The sequence below is a fragment of the Ammospiza caudacuta genome, chromosome 20 (assembly GCF_027887145.1).
Source record: "Ammospiza caudacuta isolate bAmmCau1 chromosome 20, bAmmCau1.pri, whole genome shotgun sequence".
Lineage (NCBI taxonomy): Eukaryota > Metazoa > Chordata > Aves > Passeriformes > Passerellidae > Ammospiza > Ammospiza caudacuta.
This window is the reverse complement of record NC_080612.1, coordinates 6902971-6925075: the sequence shown is the minus strand read 5'-3', so window position 1 is coordinate 6925075 and position 22105 is coordinate 6902971. Positions and strand designations below refer to the sequence as shown.

Here is a 22105-nt window from a genome sequence, read left to right as displayed (position 1 = left end):
AGCGCTGGGTGTCAGTCAGCTTCTTATCCCAGGGAGTTCTGGAAGGTGCTGGGCACTGCTGCAGCTGCTGGCCTGGGGCCACTTGTCCCTGAGGCTCAGCTGTCTCATGCTTCCCTAAATAGAAAGGGAAAAGGGTCTGAGCACTGTGACAGGGGTCAGCCATCCCAGCCGTGGGCTTTTTTGGCACGAACCTCCCCCTTGCTGCTCCCCACACCCTCTGCAGCCCTGCAGGCAGAGGGGAGCTGGGATTTGCCCTGCCAGGTAGGGGAGGATTCTCCCTTGCTGCGGAGGGGTGCTGTCTGCCTGCAGCCAGGTGCCCCCCGAGCTGGGCCTGGCTCCCAGCCCTCCCCAGGCGTATAAAGCACGAGGGGACAAGGAGGGGACAGGCTGTGGTGACAGGTGACACTGACAGGCAGCAGGAGCTGCCAGGCCCTGCCCAAACTTGGAGTGGGAAGTGAGCTCTTTCCTGAGCCACAAGGACTCTCCGTAGTGCTGGCAGATTTCTTTCTTTTTTGTTTTCGTTTTTCTTTTCTTTTTCTTTTTTTTTTTTTTTTTTTTTTTACTCCTAAGGATCTACATTGGTGGGAAAAGCTTCTGAGAAGTCACAGCCTTGAAGAGCAATTTACATCATCATTTTCAAAACTCTTTGTCCTGGTAAGCTGCTTTTATTAATGTGTGTTAATTACATGTCAGTCTCATGGTGAAACTCAGCTTGGGGGAGTAGGCAGGCGACCCAGGCAGTTGAAAATGGGCCACAAATTGATGTTTTTCCTTCAAGCTCTCCAGATGGAGGATCCCATTCAGCTGAAAGAGGAGGGGAATAAATATTTTCAGGCCAGTGACTACGAGAAAGCCCTTCAAAGCTACACTCAAGCCATAAAGCTCAACAAGGACAAGGCGCTGCAGGCGGTGCTGTACAGGAACAGGGCAGCCTGTTTCCTCAAAAAGGTGAGAGCAGCTCCCCTCACATGGGCAGTGCTCAAGGGGAGAGGAGCAGGAGGGCAGCCAAGGGCACTCACTGGCTCTGGACTGGGTGGTTTGTCCATTTATTGAATAAAGGGGGTTTCCAGCTGGTCTGAAATGAAATTTTCTTGTGCTGGAGCTTCACTGGGGCGTCCCCCTGGGAAATGGGAGCAGAGACATCCCAATGTCCACAAGCACTGGGGGCATGCCCTGCTATTCCATGGCTAACAAATCCCTCCCTTCTGGTTTAACAGGAGGAATATGCCAAGGCAGCCTCGGATGCATCTAGAGGTAAGGAGGGGGCTGTTATGAGGAGAGCTGGACACACTTGCTCAGCCTGCTCTCACATCTGTGGCCTTATTCCTTGATGTCCACTAGCACCCAAGTGCTGAGGCCACAAGGGAATTCCTGGAAGTTCAAGTGATGTTCTAATTTGGTGTGCTGGTCCAATCAGCGCTAATCAAGCACTGCTTGATGCTAACAACAAAGCAAATCACAGTTTGCACAGGCCACTTGCAAGCAGCAAGCTCTGATGCCTGGTGTTTTGGGTCCCTTTCCCAGCTATTGACATCAATGCCTCGGATATCAAAGCCTTGTACCGGCGCAGCCAGGCCCTGGAGAAACTGGGCAAGTTAGACCAAGCATTCAAAGATGCTCAGAAATGTGCAACCCTCGAACCCCGCAACAAAAACTTCCAGGAGACCCTGAGGAGACTGGGGGCCAACATCCAGGAGAAGGTAAATGCCAGGGGAACAGTGCTGGATTCACAGACCAGGGGTGGGAAATCCTTGCTCTGGGTTGCATCAATGGATTGTTGGTCATACTGGAAATTTGTGGCAATATAGGGGGATAAATAGGCTCCATTGACTGGAAGTTCATACTTGAGGTGTGTAAATCTGAGGGTTGGGTCGAATGGTTTAATTAAAAAAGTGTGGCAGCTCCCTCCTGAGGCTGGCCTGGTTCTGAGTGTCTTGGAAAGGTCTTGGCAGGGGTCTGGACAAGCTTTGGGCTGGGTCTGGCAGTTGCCACATTGCTAGAGTTACCTTTACAGGGGTGCTGTGAAGAAATCCTTGCACCACTACCTCCTGTGAAGTCTCAGAAATCAAGGTTTAGGGCTGGCACTGCCTGTGCCCATGAGATTGGTAATGGATGCTGATTGCTGAAAAATTCTATCTCCTGTTATTCAGCTTAAATTGTGCATTAAATCATGCATTAAATTAAGCATTAAATCTTTGCCTGTGGTTTGAGGGGAGGGAACATTCTTGAAGTGAAAAAGGAAAGCTGCTCCTCGATTTTCTCCTCCTGATGCTCTGTGCTCTCCCTCTTGGCACAGCTGCGCATTCAGTTCTCCACAGACTTGAGGGTGCAGAAGATGTTTGAGATCCTGCTGGATGAGAACAGCGACAAAGAGAAGCGAGAAAAGGTGAGAACTGCTCTGGACTTGGCAAAATGGCTGTTTGATGTCAGAGGCTGCTCCAGGGAGCAGAGCCCTGTGTTCCCTTCCCCACCTTCCCTGGATGGAGGATGAGGGAAGGAGCTGGAAGGTGAACTGCGCTCAGAGAGAGGGAAAATCACCCCTGTGGTGACAGAAAGTGGCCCAGCCTCCCAAAATACCATAAGTAGGGTCAGCCTGGACTTCTGCTGAGGTCCTGCCACCCTCCAGATGTTCCTTCCAAGCAGTGACCCACTCTTCTTGGGCAGAGCAGAGCTGGTCCCTAAATTCACCTGGATCAGCTGCCTGGTGGGGTCTGAGCTGAGCTGATCTGCTGCATCTGTCAGGACATGGTTCCCACCAGGATCTCCCAGAGATGTTCTGGAGGCTGGGCTGTGCCACTGACCCCTGGTTCTTCTGCCTCCCACCTAGGCTGCAAACAACCTCATAGTCCTGGGGCGGGAGGAAGCAGGTGCTGAGAGGATTTTCCAGAATAATGGGGTCAACTTGCTGCTGCAGCTGATAGAAACCAAAAACCCTGAGCTGATCCTGGCAGCCGTGAGGACACTTTCAGGAATGTGCACAGGACATAAGGCTCGGGTAAGGACAGGGTGCTTGGACCTTCAACTGGGGTGGGGGAAATTGAAATAGTTTGTGTTGTTTGTGAACAGTGGGAGAAAATTAAAACTCTGACTTGTAGTGAGTCAGGATTCACTAAGGAAAATAATTTCTTTGTCCTAGCTGAGCCTAGAGGACACAGGGAGGAAAGGCCTTTGCTAACACTGTCCTGCTCTCTGCTTCCTGGGGCCAGGCCACTGCCATTCTCCATTACCTGGGCATCGACAGCATCTGCATGTGGATGTCAGTGGACAATGAAGAAATCTCCCTGGCTGTCTGCAACCTCCTGCAGACCATCACCGACTGCCTGATGGGTCAGGGGAAGGAGGAGCACCACGGCAAGGAGGAGGCTCTAGTGCTAGGTAAACACATCACCTGCTCTTCATTCCCTCTGGGCCCAGCAGGGAGGGCTCTGCTCCTGGGATTTCACCTTATTCCTTGCTGAAGTGGGGACTTTACCCTTCAGCTGTACAGGAGGACAATCTGCACACAGCTCTCATCCTCATGCACCGCTTAAGTACTTCTGTTCCAGCCACACAATGGCTTTGAGTGGTTTTGACTGAGCTCACCTGCTTGCAGAGGTAACTTCTTGTAACTGGCTGCTACTGTTTTGCTTCATTGTAGACACCAAGAAGGATTTGAGGATGATCACGATGCGTTTGCTGGATATGCTGGTCAGTAAGAAAGTGTCTGGGCAAGGGCGAGACCGAGCCCTCAACCTCCTCAACAAGAACATACCAAGGAAGGACCTGAAAGACCATGACAACAGCAGGAGCATCTTTGTCATCGACAATGGTGAGTCCTTGTCCTCCATCCTGTTCTGATCTGGGAGATGTGGAGCTGTGTGTTCTTGCCTGAATACCCAGAGAACTTCCTATAAAATAAATCCTCTCTGGCTTTTTTTGGTGCATGCAAGCCTGGAGCAAAGTTAGACTTATTAGCAGGGAACAGTACTAAGAGAAAATCAGCTGTGTATGAGAACAATAATTTTTGAGTTTCTGAAGGACTACCTAATATCTCTGGTTAGTTTCTCGAATGTAATTGCTAATATTAGGAGGATTTGGTTTGGATAAATTGTCTGCTTTAGATAGGATGAGATAAGCACCTGCTGAGCTTGGTGGGCCCATAAATTGATCAACTGTAAAGCTGGATGAGGGTGAGGAAAATGTGTGCTGTGTGTTTCTATAGTAATTCCAATGCATGCATGTGTTACCATTTTGATGGAAGTTATTTAATAATAATTCAGCAAAAGGTGAGTTAAGTCATGCAGAATCACTTGAAAGTGGCTGGGTTTTCCTCAGTCAGAGCCTCCAGCCTTGGAGGTCAGTAGGTTTAATGTCTCCTGACAAAAATAACAGATCCAGCCAGGGGCCTAATGCAGTTCTGCTTATCTCACTCTGAGAACTGGAAAAAAGCCTGATGCTGCAAACCTGTAATCTCGCCAGCAGAAGCCCCTCCCCAGTAAATATCTGAGTGTCTTTTTTGCTTAAGACTTATGTGATTAGGCTGAAAAATAATTGAAAACCATCCCAACTGGCTATTCCACAGCAAGCAAGTAACAAATGGTATCTTGAATTTTGCACAGACCCTCTCCCCTCTGACAACCATATCACTCTATCGTTTCCAGGCTTAAAAAAGATACTGAAAGTGGTGGGCCAGATTCCTGAGATGCCTGACTGCCTGCCACTGACAGAGAACACCCAGCTGACTGCCTCTGTCCTCCTAAATAAGCTCTACGATGACCTGCGGTGTGACCCGGAGCGGGACAACTACCGGCTCATCTGCGAGGAGTACATCAAGTGAGTCGGACCAGAGGGCAGGAGCAGGGCTTCCTGAGGGTGAGATCAGGCACTTGAAGTCTGCTTGTGTTCAAAATTGGGGTTTGGGGAGATTATGAATTGCTTGGGATCCTGCTGCATCACAGCTTTGCAGGAATTTGCACACCCAAATATCCAACATGATTCAGCAGCACGGCTGAGGGAGAAGATCCCCTCCCCGCTACTGTACAATACTCTACTCTATCCCATGCAGGAGCAAAATTGACCCACAAGACATGGATAAGACACTCCATGCTGTCCAGATTGTGTCTGGTGTTCTGCAAGGCCCCTTTGACTTGGGCAACAAGCTGCTTGGCATGAAGGGAGTGATGGAGATGATGGTTGCCCTGTGTGGCTCCGAGAGGGAGATTGACCAGCTGGTGGCTGTGGAAGCTCTCATCCACGCTTCCACCAAGCTGAGCAGAGCCACCTTCATCATCACCAATGGGGTGACACTCCTGAAGGAGATCTACAAGAAGACCAAAAATGAGAAGATCAAAATCCGAGCTCTGGTGGTGAGGACGCAGCCCTGCCTCTATTACCTGCCACACTCGGCAGCTTAATCCCAGACTTGGGAGAGGAGGGAGGTTGTGGGGATGAGAGATGGGCTTGGGCTGTTTTGGGGCAGCAACACAAGAGGATTAATGAGCCTTTCTCACTGGTACATCCCTTTTGTCCTCCTCAGGGTCTCTGCAAGCTGGGCTCAGCAGGAGGCACTGACTATGGCCTGCGGCAGTTTGCTGAGGGCTCCACTGAGAAGTTAGCCAAGCAGTGCCGAAAGTGAGTGACTTCCCTTCTTCCTTCAGTTATTCCAATCTTTGCAAAGCACAATATGTTCCACTCCCACGAGATCCTGCCCACACATTGCCTTCATTTCATGTGCTGCCTGCCAGCTGACAGTGCCCCCAGAGCCATTGGGCTTTTCTGTGCCTGAAGCAGCCATGTGCTCCTTCTGCCTCAATACCCAGAGGAGCCTTCTCCCTCCCTCACTGCCCATGGGACACACCAGACCTGGGTGCCTCCCTCTTTGCCAGAGTGGCACAGCCTGATTAATGCTTACTTTGAATATGCACAAGGCCCTTCTGAAGGTGAATTTGCCAGGTAGAGTAAGCAAGGAGGTGGGATCAAGTCAGGAAGTGACTGAATGGGTGGTCATTCCTGCAGGCATCTCATTTTTCATGGGATGGAAAAGGCAAAGCAGTGCTGAGTAGCTGTCCTGGTCTGTCATTCCCTGCAGCATTTAGATCCCACAAGTTGAGCCATGGGGAGGAAGGTCATGTCTCAAGGGGAAGCATCCCCAGTCTGAGGAGCTGCAGCAGAACCTGAGGACATATTTGGGCCTGAATCAGTCTCAATATCTGTTTTTCTGCCCACTTTTTCCAGATGAGTTAGTTCTGGCTCCCAAGATAGAAATGTGAGTGTTTTTTCTCTCTTGCAGGTGGTTGTGCAACACCAGCATCGATGCCCGCACCAGGAAGTGGGCTGTGGAAGGGCTCTCCTACCTCACCCTCGATGCAGATGTCAAAGATGACTTTGTTGAAGATGAGCCAGCCCTGAAAGCTATGTTTGAATTAGCCAAGGTCCATCTCCTTTCCTTGTTCCTTCATTCCTCTGGTAGCACCAAGTTCTCCCAGCTCTCCAGCCCTACCCTGTGCCCCAGTCAGAAGGAGCTGTGACCCCAGCCCCTCACCTCTGGTTCAGCAGAACTTCGGTTCTGCCTGTGCCCCAGAGACATCTCAGGGCTGCCACCATCCTGCTCTTTTCCCTGGGCTGAGGGGTGTTGCTCCTACCTTCACTGTCAGCAAATGCATGAAAACCAAAGGCACCAAGGTGTTGACAGCACCTGATGATGTCCAACACCTTGTTTGACCATGAAAACTTTCATGGGCTATGAAACTGGGGATAAGAACATTTCCACAAGTGAAAACCATCCTGGCAGTCCAAAAGGAACTGTTACCCTGCTGTGCCCTCCTCACCCTCACACAAAATTTATTTTCCTGTGCAGGCAAGTGACAAAACAATCTTGTATTCTGTGGCTTCTGCACTGGTGAACTGTACCAACAGCTACGATACCAAGGAGCTGGTCCCAGAGCTGGTGCAGCTGGCAAAATTCTCCAAGCAGCACGTGCCTGAGGAGCATCCAAAGGTGGGTTGTGTCCAGCTGGAGATGCTGTTCAGAAAGACTTATTTGGTGTATCCATTGTCACAGACTTCATGTCTCCTGTCTCCAGACTGAAGTTGTTTGCTGTCCAAGCAGGCTGTTGGGTGGCAGAATGGCAGCTGCCAAGGGCTAATTCTTTCCCAATGTTTCCTCCTCAGGACAAGAAGGATTTTGTGGTGAAGCGAGTGAAGAGGCTGCTGAAGGCTGGGGTTGTCTCTGCCTTGGCCTGCATGGTGAAGGCTGACAGTGCCATTTTGACTGACCAGAGCAAGGAGCTCATTGCCAGGTGCCTTCACTGCAGTGCTGGGAGCTGGGAGTGCTTGGCAGCCCCTGTGTCATGGGGATGGGCACCTGGGCTGGGGCATTCTGCCTGTGGGGGAGGAAAGATTTAAAACCAAAGTTTTTGTTCAGAGGTGTCATAAAAATTCATGTTCAAGCTGCCTTGCTGGAATGCATTTTTGAGTTCTCTGTATTGGTTCTGGCTGGAATAGAGTTCATTTTACAGACCTGAAAACTTCTTAATCTGCCATTTGTTGTTTCCTCATAGAGAGCTGTCTGCATGGGGTTAAGCACCTGGAATTTACCTGGTGGCTCTGGCACTCCTGCAACACCTCAGCCCCGTTCCATGAGGGCTGTTGGCTGCTGCTGTCCCCATGGCTGTCTCACTGAGTGTTCTGTGCCCCTGCAGGGTGTTCCTTGCCTTGTGTGAAGACCCCAAGGACCGCGGGACCATTGTTGCTCAAGGCGGTGGGAAGGTGATTGCTTTCATGTTCACAGTTCCTGATGTGCTGTTAATGCCTGCTGGGAGCCTGGGGTGTGTTTCTGGTGAGGGACAGTGACAGAAGAGCACAAGTTGTCCCCCCAAGGGCCTTACTGACTCTGCAGTCCCATCTCTGCAAGGCTCCAAAGAAGTGATGTTCTTGGAGTGAGCTTGTGAGAGAACAAGCTATTTGAGAACAAAAGCAAGGCATCACAGAGGGCTATGGGATACTTTTAATTTGGTTTACTCGGTTAAGGCAGTCTTGAAAATCTTCTTAGAACACTGAATGCTTTTTCCTGTGTCTCCAGGCCCTGATACCTCTGGCTGTGGAAGGCACAGATGTTGGCAAGATAAAGGCTTCTCATGCTCTGGCAAAAATTGCTGCTATCTCCAATCCAGACATTGCATTCCCGGGGGAGAGGGTAAGCTTAATAACAATAATAATAAAAACAAAATAATTGAAACTTCCTTTAGCAAATGAAAATTGTTAATGCAAGCCTTCTCTTTCAGGTGTATGAGGTGGTGAGGCCCCTTGTCAGCCTGCTGAACACAGAGAGAGATGGACTCCAGAACTACGAGGCTCTGTTAGGTCTCACAAACTTTTCAGGAAGAAGTGATAAACTCAGGTGAGCTTTACTGCTTTTTAACCTTCCTCTTTCCCCAGGAGTGAATGTGAATTACTTGTTGGACTATGAAGACTGGTCAATTTGAGCTAACTTTGGCAGAGCTACAAAGGTCTCAGAGCTAAAAGATTGATTGAATAAGAAAAGGAGAGTGGCTTATTTTCCTCTAGAAACAGCAAAGACATGAATTTCATCTGCATTAGACAGGGAATGAACCACATCATGCGCTCCAGACACTGATTTGCTTCAAGGCCTTCCCTGCAGTTAATATTTGATAAGTTGGTTGCTGCTTGACCTATAATGTGTGGTTTTTACTGCTGTTTGCCACAGGTTGAAGATAATCAAAGAGAAGGCCCTGCCAGATATTGAAAACTACATGTTTGAGAACCACGACCAACTCCGACAGGCAGCCACTGAGTGCATGTGCAACTTGGTGGTCAACAAGGAGGTAAAATCCCCCCTGGGCATGTCCAAGCTGACTGCTTGCCCCTGCCCTGTGAGGAGCTGTCCCTAACTGTGCTACCTCTGGGTATCTCTGGGGTTTTTAGGTTCAGGAGCGGTTTGTGGCCGATGGCAATGACCGGCTGAAGTTGGTGGTGTTGCTGTGTGGTGAGGATGATGAGAAGGTTCAGGTTGCAGCAGCAGGAGCCCTGGCCATGCTGACAGCAGCACAAAAGAAACTCTGCTCAAAGATGACTCAAGTGGTGAGGACACAGCTCTGGTTGTGGGCAGTGTGTGGGATGTACCCTGCAAGGGTCCTGGCTCAGATTTTAAGAAATCTCTCCAAAGGAATGTGCAGTTTACTAGTTCAATACTGAGGAACCTAGAGAAGCTGGGGCCTGGGTGTGCATGCTTTGATAAACAACCTGAAACCCAAACTTTGTTCCCCATGGAAATGAGAAGAGCTTGATTGATAGCCTGCTGAGCTTTAGAGATCCCAAAGGATGTCCCTTCCCTGCACAGATCTGTAGGCCCTGAGAACCCAGAGCCTGCATGGCTGAGGGTCTGAAGAGCTGTGGCTGAGAGCTCCTGAACCCTATCTTGTTGCACACATGATTGAACTCTGGAGCTCATTAAGATAAAATGATTAATCAAGCCAACAGAGAAGCTCAAGAAGGTTGGGGTGGGGGAGTGTTCTGGTCATCTCAGCTGTGTCAAGACTCTGGTCAAATTCTTTCCAAAGAGATTATGCAGCAGAATGAATATGAAATGTATTCCACGTTGTCCCAGTGTCACAGACACATTTTATTAAAAACCCTTTCCTAAGGATTTTTTCTCCTGAGAAGCTGGGAGGCCTCAGGAACAAATGCAAACAATGGTTATCTGCTGCTGTGGAATGCAACAGGTGCATCTGTGATTGGTCTCATGTGGTTGTTTCTAATTAATGGCCAATCACAGTCAGCTGGCTCAGACTCTCTGTCCAAGCCACAACCCTTTGTTATTCATTCCTTCTTTTTCTATTCTTAGCTAGCCTTCTGATGAAATCCTTTCTTCTGTTCTTTTAGTATAGTTTTAATATAAAATATATCATAAAATAATAAATCAAGCCTTCTGGAACATGGACTCAGATCCTGGTCTCTTCCCTCATCCTCAGACCCCTGCAAACACCATCACAGTCCCAGTGCTGTGGAAGATTCTGACTTAGGTGTAAGAAAAATTGGGTTAAAATGTTTGGAGTCAGGTTTCCTTAGTTAAAAATACCATAAGTGACATTAGTACTGCTCTTCCTTCCACTGAAGGAAGCCAAAGTCATGTTCCTGGTTGAGATATTCTTCAAATCAGTACTAATGATCTCTCCATCCCTTGCAGACCACCCAGTGGCTTGAAATCCTGCAGAGGCTCTGCTTGCATGACAACATGGAGGTCCAGCACCGAGGACTGGTCATTGCCTTCAACTTGATCAGCTCTGACAAAGAGCTGGCCAAGAAGCTGGTGGAGTCAGAGCTCCTGGAGATCCTGACCTACGTGGGGAAGCAGGAGGATCACCCCAAGAAGCAGCACATCATAAATGTGGCACGTGATTGCCTCACCAAGTGCATGGATTACGAGCTGATCAAACCCCTCTCTCAGGCGTGAGGGAATGAAAAGCACCAAAAAAAGGCTGAGTGTGGGAGAAAAAAAATGGAGAAATAGGGAAAAGTGAGAGCCATGAGGAGAATCTGGTGCCATTTGTCAAGGCACTGAATAATAGTTTGGGGACAGCATTGGAGGGTCATAAGGTGTATGAGGAACAGGAGGGAATTTGCCTGGGAAATTTGGGATGTGTCCATCTGAGTAATTCCCAGATGGTGTAAATCCTTTCTCTGCCCCCATTCAGCTGATAATGATGAAAGCTTCAGCTGTAAAAGAGTTGGTTGTGTTGGAGACATGTCAGGAGGCTGTTGGAAGGAAACTCAACACAGCTGAAATTGGTTCTGCCACCACCTCCAGCTCGTGGTACTTCTGGAATTCCCAGCAATGGTGGAACAGGGAGGGTTATGTGCCTTCTATTCTATAGTCAGAAAATAGGATTTTAGCTGTGTGCTTTTTTGTTCATTTATTGGAAGATATGTGCCAAAGTGTGAGGATGGTGGGTGAACTCTTAATAAATTCACTGCTTTGTTCCATGTGGAATTCCTGTTCTGATTTTATTAAGCTAAAGGAGAATTTAAGGCAAGTCTTGCATCACACCTGGAAAAAATGGAGTAATTGGTAACATAGGTTGAATTTTCAGTCCTTGCAAACCAGTGCTCCCAAATGCAGCAGAGTCACCACAAAGGTGCCACAGCAAGGCACAGGGAATGTTGAAAATATCCCATTTATGAAAAAAACAGAATGAAAAGCAATCCAGTAGTCATCATCACATTAAACTTCATTACAAAAATATTTTCATTCAAGCACAGATTCTTAATGCAGGCTATGGACAACACAAAAATCACAGACCATTGTTTTAGTTCCTGGGGAAAAGTCCCTAAACATGTAATAAATACAATTTTACTCAATAATTATTTAAATATTAATTCAAACACATTAAAATATTTCTGATCATATTAATATTAGTGATGTTCACAATAGGCATGATGAAATGTTGAGGTTTTGGGTTATAAAAGGAACCCTGAGGGTAGTCTTTTTTTGCATGTTAAGGGAAAAAAATAAATGAAAGTGTCTCTAGTATCCTGAATTTGAAAAAGATAGAAAATTTTGAACTAAAAGGTTTGATAAGCTAAAAGTAGATTTATTTGGAGGGTGTATTTAATGAATGTAATCAGGTTCAGTTAAATTGCTGGTGCTTTATAATCACAGCTGGGGGATATCAGGCTGTTCTTCCAAACCGAGGGAGGAACATTGTGGTTGGAAATATGATTTGTTTTCTATCAGCCTTCAATTTTGGATACCCATTTTTAGGGCTTTTGAATCTGGCTTTCGAAAGTACTTAACATTGCCTCTATACAGGTTTACCTAACTAGCATCTCTGACACCAAGACAAAATGCCATTGGTATTGAACGGCAAAGTTTCCCTTCTCCTGCTAAAGCCTCTCTTTGGAGCAACTGCGTTCTACTGACTGTTGCTGAAGTTGAGTGGGGAAATAACTTCTGTAAAAGCCATTTATTGGCATTTCTTTTAGAAAAACATGGGGTGAACATGAGTTTTACACTAACAGGGACCACCCGCTCCCTCAGCCCCCCTCAGGCTTCCTCAGGGCGGGAAACGCTCGCACCGCCCCCAGCTCCTCTAACGCACTTTCCTATTGGCTCCCACCGTTAGAACCGCGCGCTGTGATTGGTTATTACTATATGATGGGCGGGGCGAAGAGGGCGGCTCCGCCCCGGTGTGGCCGGGCCTGTGGCAGCGGAGCGGCGTGAGGGGGACAGGGGACAAGGGACGCGGGATATGGCATATGGCATACGGGGTACAGGGGGATGCGGGACCGCGGTGGGGCAGCTGAGGGCTCGGAGTGTGCGAGGATGGAGACACGGAGGGTGAGGGGACGTGGAAGCGGCTCTGGGGTCTGAGGAACCCGTACCTTGCCGAGGTGTAAGGCATGTGCGGTTTACTAAGATGCGGGAGGATATCGGGGAGCTCGGAGGATGGAGGATGGGCACGGGCAGAGGAACTGGGGACTGAAGAGCTGCAGGGACCTGGTGGGGAGGGTACAGGGAAGGAGATGGGAAGAGAGTGTAAACTTGTGGCATGAGGGAAGGGAGGGATCCAAACAGGCCTCTGGAGCCTTGGAGAGACACTGACTGCAGCAGCATTTGCAGGTATGGCACTTTTATCCTCTTGGGTTTGCCTGGTACTGCTCTGCTGACCTTGGAATGCCAGTCTGTGACCCGCCTTCCCCATCTTCTGCTCGGCTGTAGAAGGAATATCACCTCCATCCCTGTGCTCCCCTGCTCCATGTGCTTCGTCCTCCTAGGGAGGAGGAAACCTCCCAGGCCCTGCCTTGGGAGCGAGCTACTCGTTGGAGGCAAATAGATTTGCCCAGCAGCAATGATGAGCGAAGTATAGTCTGAACTGGTATTGCCGAGACTCCGTGTCTCCGCTCTGACCAGGGCATGATCACCTAATCTTCTCTCTGAGCTACCTTAGGCTAAGCTCGTCTGCAGGGAGCAGCTTTGCTGTTCTTGAAACTCTGATGCACCCTAAAAAAAATACTAAGAGTTTTTAGCAGTTTAACAGCAGAAAAAGCCTTGATTTGAAAAATAACTCAAATACTCGTTGCTGCAGCATTGTGTGAGCTTGCAGGGAGGGGAGGATGTGGGTTTATCTCCTGTGTGTGCCATGGATCACAAACTCCAGATCCTCTGCCACTGTGTCTCCTGTGTTAGTGCAGTGCAGACTCTGAGCTGCCTGCCCTGTAGAAGTTCATTAGCAGCTCATTCAGCTGTATTCTCATTTAGTGCTTGCCAGCAGGGAGCCAGAAGTATTTTTGGAATACTCACCATGAAGTGCAACCCCTTTGGCGTTGAGGGAAGGACCTAAGAAAAGAGATGATGCTATTCTCTAATTCAGTTTTTTTTTTTGTTCTTTTCCAGGTGCTGATGACATCTTTATATTGATTTCTCTTCCTGTGAAGAAAGAAGCATCCATGGGGAATATACACCTAGGAGTATGTTTTAGTGGTTTTCCCTTAACAGGAGAAGCCACTTTGTTTCTTTTAAGAAAATAGCAAAAACTCAGTTGCTTCATGCTCTAACTTTTGAACACTGCCTTGATGAGCTGTGAATGTGCCTAAGGTTCACTAAAGAATTTTTAAAAGACTTGCAAAGTCAAGTCCTGGCAGTGGATACTGAACAACTCCAGTGCTGCTGTTAATGTTGATGAAATTGTATTGAGCAACATCAAAGCATCCTGAGGGCATATTTGGTACATGACTCTGTAGAAATCACAAATTAGTAAGTCCAAAGGTTGCTTTAATAAAGTTGGTGCTGAAAAAACTTCTCTTGTCAATCCTTAGCCAATCTTGGTTTTAAGAACACAGTTAAAAAGCAGATAAATGGGATTTTTTCTATAACCCCAATTGGTTTTGTAGCTTAGTTTTAGAGTAAGAAACCTGACAATGAGTATCAATTGGCTGCTAAGGACAGGAGGTTTCAAAGGCGTCAAATCCAAGTTGGCATCCTGCAGCCATCTCTAGGAACACAAAAAATCTGCCAGGTAACTGCTGAGCCTGTCAGATGGTGGGTTTGATGCTTGTTATTCAGCTAAGCTTTATTGTGTAAAGGACAATTTATTGTGTAAAGGAGAAATTACAGCTGCTTAGAACTGGGAGGCTTTGATGTGGGTGGTTCTGTGCAGGTCCTGGAGGTGGCCAAACCCAAGTTTGGCAGGGACAGGGGATTGTGCAGGAGTGGGAAGCAGCCAGGGCCTGGCAGGTGGGCATCTGGTGGGTTTTTTGGGGAGAGGAAGAGGCATGAATCCTGGGAGAAGGAGCTGGAGAGGCCCTGGAGCTGTATGGGATCAGATAACTGTTGTGTGTTAGTGAATCCTGCATTAGAGGGAGGATGAACTCCCCAAGAGCCCTGCAGTGCTGGGGGTGAGTGTCCCACCCCTGCCCAGCCTCTCCCTGAGCAGCAGATAAGTAACTTGGGAAGTCTAGGAAGGATAAAAGGGAAATAAACCTATCTTGAAAAGGAATCATCAGTCAAATGCTTATTTAAGTGAGCTGTTGCACTGGAGTCACCAGGACATTCACAAAAAGTAAAAAGTGATTTGGAACCTCAGAAAATCTCACACTTGGATGTGATTTGTCTTCCAGTAAGACCTGTGTGTTCTAATTGCCCTCTAAAGGAAAAAGGAGTATCTTCATGGACTCCATTTTACTGGAGAAGAGAGAAATGAGATAGTTTTTATTATTATTAGTTCACAGTGGCACAGGTAGAAGGGTCAGGGAGGTGCACAGAGATAATAAAGCACCAGGAACAAATCTCATTTATTAGGGGTTTGGGGAAGGTTCACATTACTGCATTTTCCCACATTATTCAATAACCTTACTCTCTTGCTTGCAGGTGAAGGAGGATATTGGAGATTTTTATCTTCTGAAGCAGAGCTAAAGTGGAGGGAAAATGAGATGCCTGGTTCAGTGGATTAAATGTTAAATTAAATCTCTTAATCTGCAAAGACCAGAGTGGGGTCTGGACTTTGTGCAGAAACTTTGCTCTTGTTGCTCTAAGCACTGTCACTGATACCTGGAGCACTGCTGCTCCCTAGAGTCAGGAACACAGGCTTCCATCTGAAAAATCAGGTGTCAAGCAAGAGCCAGCCATGTCACACAGCTTTTCTTTCCTCCTGTGCTCAGTGCGAGGATGTTTTGTTCTGATATGAATGTGCTACATGGCTGGGACTGGAATAATTGCAATGTAATGCTCAGACATTAAAGAGTCTCAGCCTACAAAATGCTAATCTTACATCCACCACCATCACATGGAAAGATGAAAGCAGCTTTAGTCTTGTCTCTCTTATGTAAATAGAGGCCCCAGAGGAGCAAAGTGTTTTTCCAATAACCAGAAAAGAATTAAATTAGGTTCTCAATCAAGAAAGAATTTTGCTTTATAAAAGCAGATAATAATTAATGCAAATACTTATTTAACAATAAACCATTCTCATCAACTAGGAGTTTGTTTTAATCTGGTTTGTCATTTTCTCTCTTGTGCAGAAAATGTCACATTCCTCTTGTCCATCTTGTTCCCTTAAAGAGTCAAAAGTCTTAATTTAGAACCGTTGATGGGAATTAGGAGGGTGATGTTCTCAATTCCAAGGTGAAGAGCCTGAAAATGCAGGAGGCTGAAGAGCAGAGGTTTAAGCCTGTCTCCACCTCTGGCAAAGCCAGAGCTCACCCTGGGCAGCACAAGGGCCTGGGAAGAAAAACCTGCCTGGAGAATTTCCCTGCCTCTTTAATTTGCTGGCTCGTGCCCTCCAGCAGCACCAGTGCTGGTTTTTAATCCACACATCTGCATTCCTCTTACCCAAATCAATGTTTCCTCCCTTTCAGCTGGTCCTTTAAGGCATTTCTGTGCTGGCTGACAGGCTGGGGCTGTGTGATACCTCTGCAGCTGCCAGGATGTTTGAACAGCTCATCAACAAAGGGCAGAGCATCGCCAGAACGTGCAAAGGCAGCCAAGCTGATGAACCAGCGAGCGCTGCACAGCTCACCCAGGAGCTGTCTGAAGCCTTCCATGGGATGCCCAGAGAGCTGCTGGAGGCTCCTGGGAGCCCTTCAGCTCTCAGGGGAGTAGAGTTTGACCAGGTGCTGCAGCTCTGTGGCATAGCCCGTGACTGGGCAGCGCTGGTGAGCCTTCACAAAGCCGTGGGCACAGCGGTAGCAGAACACGAAGCCGGACGTGGCCAGGGCCGTGGCGTTGACGCGCACCTTGCGGCACAGGGGGCACGCGGACTTCAGGCTGGGCAGCACAGCTGAGCTGGGCTCGTGATCCAGGTGCACAGGGGGCGGGGGCGTGGGGAGGGCTGTCAGGGACTTGATGGTCTCCTGGTTTTCTGAGGAGTACCACCAGTCCAGGAACTGCAGGAAGAAGACGCTGACGGACAGGCCGGTGGACAGCGAGACGGCGACGGCACCCAGAGCTCTCCTCAGGGCTGACTGCACTCGTGAGGTAAAGCTGCAGCAGAGAGAAACAGGGAGAGATGGTTACTGCTGCACATTTATCCATCTAGAAACCATGGGGAAGAGCACCTTGGCAGTGACAGCCTCACACAGCTCCTTAATGCTAAGTTAGTTGGTCACTGTGTCCCATGTTTGCACTTATTAGGATGTTTCAGATTCTTTTTTTATTTTAAGGAAGATGGTTACTACTGCACATTTATCCATCTAGAAACCATGGGGAAAAACACCTGGGGAGTGACTGCTTCATACAGCTCCTTCATGCTAAGTTGGTCCCATGTTTGCACTTATTAGGATGTTTCAGATTCTTTTTTTATTTTAAGGAAGATCTAAGGTGGTTACTACTGCATGTTTATCCATCTAGAAACCATGGGGAAGAGCACCTGGGGAGTGACAGCTTCACACAGCTCCTTCATGCTAAGTTAGTTGGTCACTGTGTCCCATATTTGCACTTATTAGGATGTTTCAGATTTTTATTTTAAGGAAAATCCAAGATGCACATTTATCCATCTAGAAACCATGGGGAAGAGCACCTGGGGAGTGACAGCTTCATACACCTCTGTAATCCTAAATTAGTATTCCTAATTAATGTCCCATGTTTGCACTTATTAGGATGCTTCAGATTCTTTTTTTTTACTTTAAGGAAGATCCAAGATGGTTACTACTGCACGTTTATCCATCTAGAAACCATGGGGAAAAGCACCTGGGGAGTGACAGCTTCATACACCTCCTTAATCCTAAATTAGTAATCCTAATTAGTGTCCCATGTTTGCATTTATTAGGATGCTTCAGATTCTCTTTTTTACTTTAAGGAAGATGCAAGATGGTTACTGCTGCACATTTATCCATCTAGAAACCATGGGGAAGAGCACCTGGGGAGTGACTGCTTCATACAGCTCCTTAATGCTAAATTAGTTGGTCACTGTGTCCCATATTTGCACTTATTAGGATGCTTCATATTCTCTTTTTTACTTTACAGAAGATCCAAGATGGTTACTACTGCATGTTTATCCATCTAGAAACCATGGGGAAAAGCACCTGGGGAGTGACTGCTTCATACACCTCTGTAATCCTAAATTAGTAATCCTAATTAGTGTCCCATGTTTGCACTTATTAGGATGTTTCAGATTCTTTTTTTTATTTTAAGGAAGATCCAAATCCTGTTTTTTTCAGAAGTTTAAATCAGAAGAATTTGGATTAAAGGATCCTGGAGCACAGAGTGTTTCACTCCAGGTCACCATTTCACAGGGTATTCAGTGTGGCCGTGACTAGCTGCTGCTTAGGAAAATCAAAGAAATAAGTTTCAATCCTTTCAGCAACATTGCTGCATCTCCTTTGTTGGAAAAGTGCAGGGAAAGACTTAACAGAATAAAGGCTTGCCTGTCCAAAAACACCCCTGAACTCTGAAATTTTATTACCACAAAATCACTTCAGCTAATTCCTGCTACTGGTTTCCTTATTTTCGCTCTCAATACACCCTTTTGGAGCACATTTTGTCAGTGTGAACTTTCATCTTGAATTTTTGGAGAACAAGGCACTTTTACCTTACAGCATCACCCCTAAATTTACACACCCATGGAACACCCTGGAGGGCAACACCTGAGGCAGGTTCTGCCATACCTGTGTGTTTGACTTGAGGTGCTTTCAGCCCATTTCTTCTCCAGGGCCTGGATATCCTCTGCAGTCAGCCTGACCAGGCGGACACCAGCCAGCTTCAGCAAGGGGGAATGATGCTCAGCCTTGCCCAGGATGTAGCACAGCTGCTGGATAAGAAACCAGCCCTCCCAGGTCATGTTTACATAGGGATAGGCAGCTAGAAAAGCTCTATAGAAGCGTTTCCAGGACGATGAGGGAGGGTGGATGGAGTACTCATCCTCCTCCCTCAGGCTGGACACCAGTTTCTCCAGCTTTCCTTTCAGGTAAGGAACAAGAACCAGCAGGAGCAGAGATTTCCAGTGGTGCCTCTTTGGCAGGCCAGCTGTGGCCAGAGGTCGCTGTCGGCCGTTTCCCATGGGGATCCTCTTCATGCTGTAGAAGTTCTCCGAGAAGGAGGCGCTGCACCTGGCCAGGTAGTGCTGCTGCAGCAGCAAATCCAGAAGGACGTAAATCTCATCAAACCACCGCCAGAGGAAACCGTACCGGGCAGGGTTGGACTCGGCAAGCACCTGTTGTAAAAACAGGGACACAAAACAGGAGGAATCAGAGTGATTTGGGTTGGAAGGATCATTAAAGATCTTCTGGTTCCAACCAGACACTTTTTACTGTCCCTGTGCTCCAAGCCCCGTCCAATTTGGATTTGAACACTCAGGGATGGGGCAGCCACAGCTTCTCTGCGCCAGGGCCTCCCCACCCTCACAGGGAAGGAGCTAAAAAGCGCAGTAAAATGCTAAATTATAAATCACAGCAGAAATAAACGACGCCTGTAATTCTCAAACGACCCAGGTGGCTCACAACAGTCCCGCTGCCCGCGAGTGCCCCGGAGTTACACACCAGCCCCCCGGAGTTACACAGCGGCCCCCCTACTCTCCCTTCACCCTCACCCTCACCTTGACCAGGTGCTGCAGGGCGGGTTTCACAGCGGCCATCAGGCTGTCCTGGGCCACCGCCTCGAACACGGACGGCCGCTCCTCCCCGGCCGAGGCGGCCGTGAGGTGAGCGCCCACCTCCGCCATGACACCGCCACACCGCCCCGCCGCTAGGGGGCGCCTCTGCCCCGCCCCGCCCCCCGGAAGCGCCGGCCGCCAGCGCTCCGCCCGCTGCCGCCGCTCTATGGTAGCCGGGCGCGGCCGCTCTGGGCGGGGAGGGTTCGATCTCGCTGATCCAAGTCCGCCCGGCCCCGCCGCTTCCGGTTCCGCCGCCGCCCCCGCAGCGGTGAGTCCGGTCCGTGAGTGGGGCCGGGGCTGAGGGCGCGGGAGGGACGCGGGAGCGGTGAGGGTCAGCGGCGGGGCACTGCGGCACGGCGCGTGGGGAATTGGGAGGGGCTGAGGGGGTGCTGGGAGAGGTGAGGGCAGTGCTGGGGTGCCGCCATAGGGCGGGGAGGGTGCTGGGAGGGGATAGCGGGAGGAGGTGTGAGGAACTGGGGGGAACTGGGATAGGGAGGGGAGAGAAACTGCTCGGGGGGCGGCTGGGGGATGATGGGAGGCGCTGGGAGGGGAGAGGAGGGGTGGGGGGGACTGGTGTGGGTGGGAAGGGGCACTGGGAGAGCTGAGGGGCACTGGAAAAGGCAACTGGGAGAGAGTGGGAAGAGGCACCGAGGGGGAACTGGGAGGGGGAACTGGGATAAGGTGGGAAGGGGCACTGGGAGGAGGTGAGGGGCACTGGAAAAGGGAACTGGGATAGGGTGGGAGGGGATACTGGGAGGGACGCCTAGGATAAAGTGGGAGGGGGTCATTGGGAGGAGGTGAGGTGCACTGGGAGAGGTGAGGGGCACTGGAAAAGGCAACTGGGATAGAGTGGGAAGGGGCACCGAGGGGGAATTGGGAAGCTGGGAAGGAGCATTGGGAGGGGGCACTGGGAGAGGTGAGGGGTACTGGAAAAGGGAACTGGGATAGGGTGGGAGGTGCCATTGGGAGAGGGCACTGGGAGACACACCTGGGATAAGGTGGGAAGGGCATTGGGCATTGGGAGGGGTTACTGGGAGGTGGGAACTGGTATGGGGTGGGAGAGTCGCTGGTGAGGCACTGGGAGTGGCTCTGGTGAGGTACTGGAAGAGGCCACTGGAAGGACTGGGCAGGTGGTTGCAGAGGAGATGGAGGGGTGAGAGCAGTGGGGTCAGTGGGTCCTGGAAGGAGACACTGGTTTGGGGTGAGGGAATGGACTGGGATGGGCCTGGTAGGATGGGAATGAGCATGGCAAGGTGCTGGGATACTGCTGGGGGCAGGCAGGGATTAGGGCTGGGTGCTGAGAGGGACTGGGAGTGCCGGGGAGGGGAACTGGGAGTTGTGGGCAATGCTGCTGTGACTGGGGGATACTGGGAGAGATCTGGGCAGTGGTGCTGGTGGGCAGGGGGCTTGAAGGGGGTACTGGGATGCCAGTGGAGGGTGGGTGGGTGCTGGGAGTCCTGCTGGAGCTGTGGGAGGGGCTGGGATGGGGCTCACAGCGAATGGGGGTGTTTGGTCCCCAGGATGGGAGCAAAATCCTCGTGCCAGCACAATTTCAGGGCTGCAGGCCCGGCTCTCCCTCTGCCAGCCACGTTCCATTGTTCTGTTTGTCTCCCTGCCTCTCCAGTGGCCCTGGGCCATGCTTGGGCTGTCACACAGCTCCTTGAGAGGCTTTCCAGGAAAAATGGGTGGCACCACTTCCACTGGAGCTAAACCAGGGATCACTGGAGAGATTTAGGGATTGATGGTTTCAGTGTCCAGGAGCTTGCCTTAATCCCAAGGCCCTTAAACCTGCTCTCCTCCTGTGTGGGATCAGTGCTGGGGAGCAGCTCAGGCTGACTGGAGTGGTGTGTGGGGTCAGGCAGGTGTTGCTCAGACACAGGGTCAGGTTTTCTGTGTGGGTTTGTGCTGAGGAGGCTTTTCCTGCTTTGGTTCAGTCTGCAGTGAAATGTCAAGCCACTGTTGGTAGCACTGAGCACTGCTGGAGCTTTCTGGAGCCATTCCTCCCTCTCATCTCTCCTCATTTGCTGGGGTTGGATCAGGAGGAGCCTTTTGTTCAGCTCTGAGCACCTCTTACCTGTTTCCGTCTCTAGTGAGGAGGGGGCAGTCTAAAGCAGATTTTTCTTCTGAAAATACAAAGCTGCTGATGATGTTCTAATTTCCCTTGGCTCTCCTTGGTTTTAGATTTACAAGGAGCTGGCATTTTGTGCAGTGTTTGAAATATCTGCTTCCATTTGCTGTGAAGCACACTGAGGTTGTTGGTGATGAGATAATGCCCAGTGCTGCTGGCAGGCTGTCTCTGAACAGTGTGCAAAGCAAGCTCTGACACACATGAAGCAGCAATCTGTGTGCTGGTGAGAAAAGCAGCTTTTTCCTGTGCTGCACATGGAGTAGGGCAGGTTGGTTGTTCACCTAAGGCAGCTCTCATTTACATCCATCAGAGGAGGCATGAGCTGTGCTTGGCCCTGCCTGAGTGTTTCTAGGATTTTTCACGTTTCCAAGTATATGAAAGGAGAAAAACAACAATATCTGAAAGGAGAAAAACAACATAATGTGCTGCCCTTGGGGTTTAATGACCATCTCTGAAATCCAGCAGGGTTCCTTCCTCTCTGTGTGTAGCTTTATTCAACTGGGCTGATGTTTGTGGTGTTTGGGTTGGGTTTTTTCCTCCCCCCTTCCGTTTTCTCTCTAATCTGCTGCTGTGGCCCCAGTTAAAGCTGTATTAGAGTAGCTCAGCTGAGATGTGACCCTGGCTGACAAATCCCCACATAATGCAAACAAAGAACATCGAGGCCACGTTCAGTGCTCTGTGCATGGCCCTGTGCCAAATACTTTGGCAGAGAAAAACATTTTATTTAAGTCTTCCTTTTAAGCTGAGCTCAAACCCGAAGGACTCTGTCAGCAATAATGTTGCAGCTGAACACAGAATCTGATTTTAATTACAAAACAAGCTCCACAGCAGCCTCTGCTTTCAGGGAGGGGCTGTGAGATTTTTTTTTTTTTTTTTTGCTGGGAAAATTGCACTCATTGTG

At 49.2% G+C, this 22105-nt stretch overlaps 3 protein-coding genes and 1 non-coding gene across 5 annotated transcripts in view; 3 read left to right on the top strand and 1 right to left on the bottom strand.

The window, feature by feature from the left end:
* The first annotated feature begins 572 nt into the window (after positions 1-572).
* UNC45B (unc-45 myosin chaperone B) lies at positions 573-10972 on the top strand. The gene is made up of 20 exons (XM_058817680.1): positions 573-654; positions 779-948; positions 1218-1254; positions 1525-1700; positions 2297-2386; positions 2828-2995; positions 3207-3375; positions 3638-3808; positions 4641-4812; positions 5045-5345; positions 5516-5610; positions 6269-6410; positions 6836-6976; positions 7150-7277; positions 7680-7746; positions 8060-8173; positions 8262-8377; positions 8705-8822; positions 8923-9078; positions 10184-10972. The coding sequence occupies exons 2-20, from the start codon at positions 787-789 to the stop codon at positions 10448-10450; spliced, it is 2790 nt and encodes a 929-aa protein (XP_058673663.1). The 5' UTR covers positions 573-654; positions 779-786; the 3' UTR covers positions 10451-10972.
* Positions 10973-12841: 1869 nt separating this feature from the next.
* Positions 12842-12938, top strand: LOC131566702 (Z30 small nucleolar RNA). Its single transcript, XR_009275577.1, has one exon. It is a non-coding gene; the product is annotated as a Z30 small nucleolar RNA (small nucleolar RNA).
* A 1822-nt stretch (positions 12939-14760) lies between these two features.
* Positions 14761-19147, bottom strand: PEX12 (peroxisomal biogenesis factor 12). The gene is made up of 3 exons (XM_058817926.1): positions 19020-19147; positions 18094-18638; positions 14761-16471 (listed from the first exon to the last, which is right to left on the bottom strand). The coding sequence occupies exons 1-3, from the start codon at positions 19143-19145 to the stop codon at positions 16072-16074; spliced, it is 1071 nt and encodes a 356-aa protein (XP_058673909.1). The 5' UTR covers positions 19146-19147; the 3' UTR covers positions 14761-16071.
* Positions 19148-19297: 150 nt separating this feature from the next.
* AP2B1 (adaptor related protein complex 2 subunit beta 1) overlaps positions 19298-22105 on the top strand; it is an 81183-nt gene continuing 78375 nt past the window's right edge. For both annotated transcript variants that reach the window (XM_058818012.1, XM_058818010.1), the window contains exon 1: positions 19298-19344. The gene's annotated coding sequence lies outside the window, so the exon portion shown is untranslated. The remainder of the gene's footprint in view (positions 19345-22105) is intronic.